Below are 10,198 nucleotides of genomic sequence, written 5' to 3'. Positions count from 1 at the left end.
TGGATTTTTTAAACATTCGAATGGCATTCAGATAACATTCAGATGAATCATTCCCTTTATTTCCCAATTTGGGGGAGATGACTCACTGACATCTCTACCATTTTGTTGTAAATTAATGAAGGCCTAACATAAATAAAGAAAAAAAGGATCACGTAGAGAAGAGTTTCAGTTGTCACAGCTGGCAGCCTCTAATGTCTCTCTGTAAAATATTAGAGCACAAATTGAGAGAGATATTTAGAGACAACAGGGAGGTACAGGAAAGAAGAGGTCACTTGTCTAGCATTGACCTTACAGACTCCTTCCATGGCAGGCGTCAGTGCCCCTAGAAAAGCGGAAAGGAAGAGGATGAAGGCAGATGTTCTGTTTCCCATTTTGCACGAGCCAGGGGAAAAAAAAATCCAGGGTGTGTCTGCATCAAGAGGACTTTAACAACTCCTTGCTCCTTCCTAACAGCTGCGGGTCCTGTTGAATATTCAGACATTCTGCAGCTGCTCCCAGTCTGTGAGAACATCCAGATGGCTGCCACCAGTATTTGAGTCACCTTCAGGAAGAAGGTCATAAACAGCCAGCCTGTGCTTAGGTGATCTTCAACCAAAGGTCATAGTGGAAGCCCAAAATAGGACTGCAGTGCCTCCCTAGGGTTTTGCGCCCCTCAGGATTACTAAGCCTTGGCCGCTGAGTTCTCTTTGCAGAGAAGTTATTTGCACTGCAAAAAAAAAAAAAAAAAAAAAAAATTATAGATCTGAGTTTGCCCTAGCCCATCTTCTCATTGCCTTCAACTCCTGAATTGGACATTGACCTAAGGAAGGCAGCCTTAAGAGAAAGCTGTATGCCAGATACCATTTAAAAAGATCGGAGACTTATATGAATCGAATTCACATTTCTATAACAAAAAATTAGGAAATTGCAATATTGTTCTAAATCTTAAAACTGGAAAAATCTATTTTCAAAATGATGTCTTTTACATTCCCTTTTTGGCTCAGCATAGGACCAGCATAGAGAAAAATTTAGAGACAAAAGAAAGTCAGGTTAGTTTTGGAAATATTTGTTTATGCGTTTACTGAATTTACTGAATTACATTCATCTATAGCTTAACCTAAATGTTTATTTAATAGTAGCTTTAAATAAATTTTTAAAACTATTTAAAAATTATACTGATGGAAATCTACATGTTTTCCTTGATTTCTCACCAAGAATATTGTTTGAAATGTAGGCTTTAATAGTTTGGGGAAGGTTTATGGACTTTCTTAGATTCCACATTGTTTCTTAATTGCAATCATCTCTTTTTCTTTGTTTTTGTACAGCATGTCCTTGATTTTTCAGGAGTTGATGAGGATTATTTTTTATACTCTTGTCACCCTAATTTTTTCCACTAGTTTCTTATGATTACACATGTTTGTTTTTTTCATTTTTAGAAACATGCACAATTACTGAAAAATAAAATGTGTGTCTGTCATTTAGAGCAATCTTATGCCTTTACTAGTGAAAGGAAAACACATCTTTCTTTAAAGCAAAGTACACTGTCTTTCCAAGTATAACAGATCCTGCATTAGCATGAACAGAGATTGGACCCAAAGAAGAGTAGTATTTATACAAATTCTTCTTGCATGAAAAATGTTTGTTCTCTATTCTCTTTGTAGTTTACTTACCTGTGAAGCTTCTAGTAGAGATGAGTTCTCTGAGCTCAGTGATTTAACGAGGCTACAGAGTAATACTAGTCAAGTCCAGCAGTTAAATTTGGGTGGCCCCAGACTAGAGAATCAAGAAATTGAATAAAATGGAGCAGCTTAATGAGTAGTTTCCAGGAATTGTTGGTCATACGTGGGCCTTGCTCATATATGTATATGTACTGTATGTAGGTATTACTTTCTCCATCTCTTAGCTGTGGCCATACCCGGACTTCTCCCCTCTTCTCAGCTTCTCTTCTAGACTAGCTGCATAAGCCTCCAACTCAACGACTTAAAGTAAATGAACAGACAACAGGGATGGATCACTAGACAAAGGTAGCACAGGTCCCTGTGGTCTTCTCATGGCTAGAATGGAGCACTTTCTGACTCTACAGCTGATGAGACAAGCAAAGCATCTGAAATTCCTGATTTCTTTCCTATAAATAAAGCGTGGATCTCTCTTGAATGTTTATCATGATGTAAGTTACAGTGCTGTCTCCTTTCCCCCAGTCATATATCACACTACTTTGCCACTTAATGCATTGTCTTATACTTGTTGATCTATTTGTGTCTTTTAGACTCAAGCTTTTTGATGTCAGGACTCAAATATTACTCACCAATCACGAAGCTCTGTGCAGGTTTTCAATGTAGTGATCAATGACTGAATCGGTATTGGCGAACTATAAGAGATTGTCTCCTTAATGTTGAATGGATGCAAGTCAGTATTTTAGTTTAGTGGTTCTAGAACTTGACTTTTTAAGAAATATATGGAAAGTTAATGCAAATGCAGATATGTAGGCTCTGCTCTTGAGACTGTTTCAGTAGGGCTTCGATGAATCTTCACTTTTAAGGAGCCTAGTTTATTCTGATGCAGATAATCTGGGGACCACATTTACAAACTTATTCAGGTTTACGGTTCTTAGGAGTTTGAGACTTAGTTAACCTCAAAAGTTTAGTATCTTATTTTTTTCAATGACTTAGTTATAAAATGACTGACTAAATTCCTCTAAAAAACTTGTAAAAATGATTCGTCATGGGAAAATTAAGTAATTTTTACCAACTATTTCTATGTGACCAGCGCTTGTTTTAAACATGCTTTCGACTACTCTTTTAACCAGCTTTTCATAGTTATTTTCCATTAGGATAATTTTCTATTAGGAATGTCCTCCAAATGGGAATAATGGCATTAGTGTAATAGCCTCTTTGTATTACCTGGATCACCTGGACTGGAGAAGACACCTCCTGTTCACAAAGAGGCATGCATGTCTGCTCTCTGAACCAGCAGTGCAAGATGGAAACTCTCTTGCGCAAAGTGATGTGCCAGGGCCTTCTTGGCCTCTTGTTTCGCATGCTTCTTGCTCAGCCTGCTGTGTGGATAACCTGGAGTGTCCAGCACCTGGACCTGCAGGGTTATGTCTTGCCCTCCTTGACGCATGAAGCCAAGGAGGTGACAACTGCAGCCCAGACTATAATTTTTGGTCACAGAACATGGAGCAAAGCTGCTATGAAAGTCAGTGCTTCCCAGAAGCATGTTCCCAGCAGAACTTTGTCCACTCTGAGTCATGCCAAAGAGAGCCAAGGTGATGATCATCTGTTTGGAGTCCATCATGGCTGTGGATAAACAGAAGCTCAGCATAAGCAAGTAGGCTTCCTTGTTCACGTCATGTAAAGCTTCTTACCTGGCCTGGAACATTCCAGCAGTACCGTTAATTTGCTTCCCCCTCATTCATAGTGACTAATTGTAGAGGAGTCTTTCACTAAAGGGGAGACACCCCAGTGACAGAGGGAAGATTGAAATAATATCAGTAATTTGCAGTGGAAGAGGAGAGAGATGTCAAATACAGATAAGAAAGAGAAGAGGAAGAAAGAATTGCAGGAAAATGAAAGAAAAAAAAAACCAAATTACATGAAGATAATGTAAACCATATTTAGAAGGAATATGTTAACTTATCAGTGTGGTAGGTGAGTTGGTTTAGGAATGGATGCTGAGTTCCTGAGTTCAAAGTTAGCAGCAGTACCTGAACATTATTCACCCTCGGAGGAGAAGTAGGAACAGAAAAAGAACAGTGGGAGAAACAGCCCTTCCTGCATTTTAAACAAGGTCCCATCTCCCGCCTCCACTCCACTTGAATACGCAAGTGGCATCTGCAAAAAATCTATTCTGACTTCCTGAATGCTTCTCTCCTATGGAATATAAATAAATAATGTTAAAGAAGGCTTCTGTTTCTATTTACTGATTTTTGTTTGTTTTTTGTTTCTTTTTTTTGTTTTTGTTTTTGTTTTACAACCAGGTAACATTCTAATGAAAATGAGAACTACTTAGTCTACAGCCATGCCACCCTGAACAAGCCTGATCCTATCTGATCTCAGAAGCTAAGCAGGGTCGAGCCTGGTTGGTACTTGGATGGGAGACCACCTAGGAAGAGTATGTGCTGTAAATGTAAAAAAAATAAAAAATAAGGGATTGTAAACTGACAAGATCCTTGCAGTCTGTGAGGTCAACCAAGGGTTGCCCCACCTAAAAATGAAAAAAAATGAAAATGAGAATTATTTATAATTTCTGTTTTGAAATAATTAATAAATCATCTCTTTGGCCTACAATGTAAAGTATTGGCTCGGGAATAAGGAAAGTAAATTCCAATATGTCGTGCAGCTCAGTTAGGAGGAAGGAGAACCCCAGGAGACTCTTCTATTTTTAACACCCCAGAATTGTAGTTGATCCTTTGTGCAGAACATAAGCTTCTTATAGCATTATGAGGTCATCGATCATTTTCATTCGATCATTAAGGCAGTGCTACTGGCCAATTTCTGAAAGTGCTCAACTACTAATTCAGAAATAAAAACATTTAATATTGCATACTTGTTACTTTTGCTTATCACTGTGCTTCTATTATATAGTTTCATGCCTGGCCTTCCTTGTCCTCTAACACACCCCCACCCCAATCTCCCCACACCCTAACATGAACACTTTGAAAGAACCTCATACTCCCATATAAAATACTCATTTCTGGAGTCCTTCAAGATGACCCCAGCTCACCTACCTCATTCAGCTGTGTTGGTTGCACCTTAGTCACTCAGATTTATTTTTACCCCTGAATCACACGAATGATTTTTTTTTTTTTTGTAAATTATGAAATCCCAGTCCATATGCTATATGTCATGAACCTTTTCTAATGTTAAAAATGCTCTTCCCACAGACTCCCCTCAAGCTTGTACAGTTATTCTTTGGTGTGAACTTTAGCTTTTTGATGTTGTACAAGTCTGAGGCTGATACTGTATGTGTCTTATTTAGTTAATCTGTTACCAGAATGCTCTACATAAATGATTAATTGTCGTTCTCTAATCAGCACTAATTTTTTTATGTCACCTGAAAGACCTGTAATTTCATTAGGTACTTCCTGAAATGTCTATTTATAGGATTCAATTCTTTGTTTTAGGACATTGCTAGATAACCATTTATCTATAAGAGAAAGTTATGCAATATTGGCAAATGTTCAACAGAAACTAGACTTTCAAAAGCAATGGTCACATTTTTTTCCATTGTAATTGATGAATACCATATCACTACTTTATGAAAGTTTCAACGAATAGATATGTAATATACATGAAATATATATATATATATATATATTGACTTCACAGCAACATTTAGTTCATAAATTCATAAAGTCTCTAAGAAAACACTCTTGGCTATTTCCATACAATTGAAATTTATTATCTTAATTGATGGAATCACTAGCATGAGTATACCAACATAGGCGTTTTCCATATCAATTGATGATAGCATATTTAAGGAGTACAATTAAAACAATTAAATATAACTTGAAGCCAAACAAATTTTGCGTAAAAATAGGGGTTTTATTTTGTTATTGAAAGCATGAATTTGATTTTTTTTCACTTCCTAGTATATAACACATACTTCCCAAAATACTTTCTTGTGTATAAGATGTAAACACCTTTATATGGTTATATTCTGGTTCATCTCCTCCTGTACCTCTCAAAACGTCTGTGAAGTATGTATTTCTGTGTGAAGGAATCTTGGAGACATCTGGAATGCCTTATGATTTCATGGGCAGAAAGTTAAAAAGTCTTCTTCCTGTGTGGGTATGACAAGGAAAACATGAACCGGATGCTTTCATCTGACAAACACATTGACTTTTTTTTTGAATGAAGCAGAAAGAATTTCCCCCAGGTGGCAGTAGCAGCCTGTTTCCTAAGAAGTGATTTTGAACCAGAATTTATTTTCGTTTACTTCCTCAAACCATAAACTGACAGTCTTCAACTAGGCAATCTACATCAACACATTAATTGTGTAGATCTTTTGAATAAAGGCAAACTAAGCCTCCTTCCCAATGTTCCTTATGGGAGGTGGAACATGTAGAAGCTTCTTAGTTTTTAAATCCTCCATTTTGAAGTCATAGTTTCTATCATTTGCTGAATGCAACAGTTGACTATTTAAAAAATAAGGTTCAGAGTTCATATGTGTGAGCAATATTCCAATGAGACTGAAAAATTTTAAAATAATTTCCAAGACGTTTAATGGAGATTTTAGATCTGAGTCCACTTAGAGGTCATATAAAAGGGTACCGTATTAATATTAGATGATTTTAAATGACTGATGTTAATTATTTTTGCGTCAAGGTGGAGAAAAAAAACAACTTGGAAAATTACCTCATTCCTTTCAGTTATTTAGCTGAATATAATGTAGCAGAGATAAAACTGGATAACTTTAACAGCTGGCTCCAGGTTTTCTCTGAGAAAGGGGACTTTCTATACTTGAGGAAATAGTTTGATTAGCTCTTTCAGGTAGATTGGGGATCCTGAGAACATGAACACAATGCACAAAAAGTGATAGCCAAACTTACGGGGATGAGGGGAGAGCCAAGAACAGAGTGGAGGTCAGGGTGTGTACGAGAGAGAATAGGGGAGAGGAGCCAGAGTAGGGGGGAAAGGAGGGGAGGAGGGAAAGCGGGGGAGACTCTCACTGGTCAGAATGACTAAGGGACTGTGTTAGAGCACAAATAGCTAACGTTCAATTTTAAATTCTTTGCATTTCTGGAATGTAAAGTCTGCCATGTTCACAGTTACCTTGTGTAAATGTGAATTCTTATTTTTGTTTCGTTTTTGGATGTTGTTAGCATTTTACTTTATGTTCGTTTATTTTGATGGAAATTAATGGAAAGAGCTGAGATCCACCCTAGGTTAGCACCGGACAGGGACCACAAAAGTTGGAGATTGTGGAATGACTTCTGAACTGAAGTAATTCAGGAGAGGCAAGAGGTTGACCCTAGAAGGACATTTGTCTCTAGGAACTTGCAAGAATCTTTGAGAGGATGTTCAACTTTTCATAATTGTCAGGTGGCATAATAAAGTATCATAGACTGGGAGGCTTAAACAACAGAAATTAATTTTCTTAGAGTTCTAGAGGCTAGAGCTCTGAGACCAAGTGTCAGTGGGATTGGTTTCTCCTGAGGCCTTTTTCCTTGGCTTGTGAATGGTCATATTCTGCCTGTGTCTTCACATGGTTTTCCTGGTTATGTCTGTGTCTGTACTCATGACCTTGCTTTAGCTTAATTACCTCTTTAAAGGCCTTAGCTCCAAATACAGTCACATTCTGAGGTCCTGGGGGTTAGGACTTCAAAATATGAATTTTGGAGGGGCACATTTCAGCTTGGAACACATACATATAATATAAAAATTATATAAATCATATGTCACTATACTTAGTAAAATTTTTCTTTATACTCCATAAAATTGAGTTTTAGTATAAATAGTTCTTGACTTATAGCAATTTGATTTAAAAATGCTCTCACAGTTTTTTTTATACAAATTCCAATTTGCATTGGCTTGAACTGTAAACCCCTTGCTTGCATGTTTTCTTTCCATAAAGATGACCCTTAGAGTAATAACCAGAATCTATATTTATGATGTCTAAATGACTTTAATCTTGGCCAACACTGCTCCAAGTCAAAGGGAACACTGAAAAGCTGTTTGAAGTTGGTAGTGAGTTGATTGACTCAGTCTGAGGTGGTCTTAGAATAAGGCATCAGACCTCACCTTTCAAACAGTTTTTGAGAACACTGGTCAGTAGGTTAAACTTGCGGGACAGATGGTCTTCATTTGAATGCAATTTAAAGATTCTTGGAGCAATGAATAATGCCCAGGTCTGGGCAGGAACATAAATGGGACTAGGAGAGATTTCAGTCTAAACTTGGTTGGTTTCATATTTTAAAGACTCCACTAGTCCCGTCCCTGCATGGAAACACTTACGATGTTGTTTTCGTTTGATGTTGTGGCTGTTGGTTTTTGTTTGTTTGCTATTTTTTTCTTCCTAAGTATTTCTAATTAATTTTTTAAAATTATAAATGAAATATGTGTATTTCAAAGCATTGAAGAAGTTCAGAAAAGAACAGAGAGGAAAATAGAATCATTTTTAAATCTTTATTTCCTGGGGCTCATGGGACAGTGACTCCTCTTGGTGACTGACACGTTAAGTACATTTCTTTTTCCAAACTATCCATTTCCTCTCCCTCTTTACTCCCCTTCTTTAATAACCACTGCAGTAATGAGAGGCACTACTAATGGGATTTTGTTTAGGATGTGAACTGTGTGGAGTCAAGCATAATTGTTGGCAATCAGGGTATGGTATTTTGCTATGTTACTGCATTCAATTTTCTAAGATTTATCTATAATTTCAGCAACTTTAAAATAGTGAGCTCGGTTTATAGTTTTCTATTTTTATCCTATATTTGTCAGGTTTTCAGATCAAGAATATGCCAACCTCTTAAAATGAATTAGGAAAATGTCTTTCTTTTATGGTGTTTTGCAATAATACCTTGAAAAATCTGAAGAATTTTTCTAGAATACATCCCTAGAAAAATCTGAAGAAACTTTCATGAAAACAGCTAGGCCTGAAAACTTCCTGGAAGTCATTCTAGTACAACTTAAAATTTTTCTATTATAGTAATTTGACTCTTCTTGTGTCAATTTTGATTTATAATTTAATCAATATGTATTTTAAATTTTTAAAAATATAATTGCCTATATTTCTGCCATTATATCCCCTTTCTTGTTCTGAGATGGCTTACATAATGGGTTTGGCTTTATATAATTAGTATGTGCGTGTGCGGGCACGTGTGTGTATGTAATTAACTTTTGTACTTTTGTAGTTGAAAGTATATTTCCATGAACATAAACGAAACTTATAATATGATGCCTCTAGGATATAATGATTCAACTTACAAAGCTAAACTTTTGGCCACCAAATCTGAGCCGTTATTTAAGAAATGAACACAGCCTTGAAAGCAAGAGAAAAATCAGTGAAGTTTTAATTTTATACCTACTAAAGGAAAATTAAATTTTGAGGAAAAATTTCAGCATAACAAAGATGCTTACTTCAGATTCTTAAAATGTGTCAAATGACCTTAAAGCTTCCAAGCCTTATTGAACAACTTATGCTATTTTATTACCCTAATTTACATCCTCTTTGATAAAAGACCTTTTTTACTCACTTTGAGAAATAAGATAGAATGTAATACAAAATGTCATCGAAGACATAATAAAATAAAAATAATTTCATATGTTAAAGATTTTATGTTTTATTTCTCTTACCAAGAAATAACATGCACTCAACCTTTGTGGATAAATATATTTTATTAGCCAGATGCACAAAAGCTAAGGGTCTCATAACGATTAATAAAGCTATAACCCCTTAGCCTCTGAGATAAGACACTAGACTGGTTTCAACTCCTTCGAGACTCTAGTTATATCATGTATATTATCTACTTGCAAACATTTCTGAGTTATAAATTCTTCTAATAATGTCCTGAGAAGTACTAGAAACTTCCTTATCATGTTATAAAGCATTACAAATGCCATGAAGAGTAGTGAGAAGACACCACATCTGATTCCTCCTACACTTGATGCCACAAAATCTTCCATTTTATGAGAAGTACTTTCTTCTTTCTTTTTTTCACAATAATTGAGTCTCAAATTAATAAAAATAGACCCTACATAATAACAACTATAACTTATATAATGTATTTATAATCTTCCTAAGAACCTAGTTTTTCTTTTCCAAGATAATGTAATAATTTTTTCCCCTAGCATTAGCTGGGTATGGAACCAACTTCCCAGATACTGTCACTAAAACTTGCTCATACCAAAATGTCTGAAACACTGGGACCAACAAAAGATACTACTAATTACAGAAAGGTCAAAAAATCCTCTAACTCTCTTAGTATTTTGCCATCTGATACTGAAGTTAGATAGGACGTGTATGTGTGTATGAATGTGTGTGTGTGTGTTTTGTTTGCCACTGACGGACCGTAATCATCAACTAAGCTATGCAAAAGACATCATTCATGACAATAGGACAATTTTATTGGGCTCTTATCAAAGAGTGTCAGCTATATGAGTGGTGTAGTTACTAGTATTAAATTCAAGTCTTCAGTGTTTTTAGGGATAAAATATTGTACAACAAAGCTCTACTATATAGCAGCCCTTTATTTCATCTTAAAAGATAAAACAAC

The 10,198-nt window shown here is 35.9% G+C and overlaps 1 protein-coding gene and 1 pseudogene across 1 annotated transcript; one reads left to right on the top strand and one right to left on the bottom strand.

Moving 5' to 3' along the window:
* Window positions 1-2,795: 2,795 nt before the first annotated feature.
* On the bottom strand, window positions 2,796-3,861 carry GIMD1 (GIMAP family P-loop NTPase domain containing 1). The gene is given in 2 exon segments (XM_023531416.1): window positions 2,796-2,930; window positions 2,932-3,861. Coding segments are annotated over 2 exon segments (507 nt in total). The 5' UTR covers window positions 3,304-3,861.
* Window positions 3,862-3,989: 128 nt separating this feature from the next.
* LOC111740711 lies at window positions 3,990-4,108 on the top strand (annotated as a pseudogene).
* Window positions 4,109-10,198: the final 6,090 nt, after the last annotated feature.

Source organism: Pteropus vampyrus, unplaced genomic scaffold (genome assembly GCF_000151845.1).
Source record: "Pteropus vampyrus isolate Shadow unplaced genomic scaffold, Pvam_2.0 Scaffold67, whole genome shotgun sequence".
Taxonomy (NCBI): Eukaryota; Metazoa; Chordata; class Mammalia; order Chiroptera; family Pteropodidae; genus Pteropus; species Pteropus vampyrus.
This window is presented reverse-complemented; position numbering and strand designations above follow the sequence as displayed.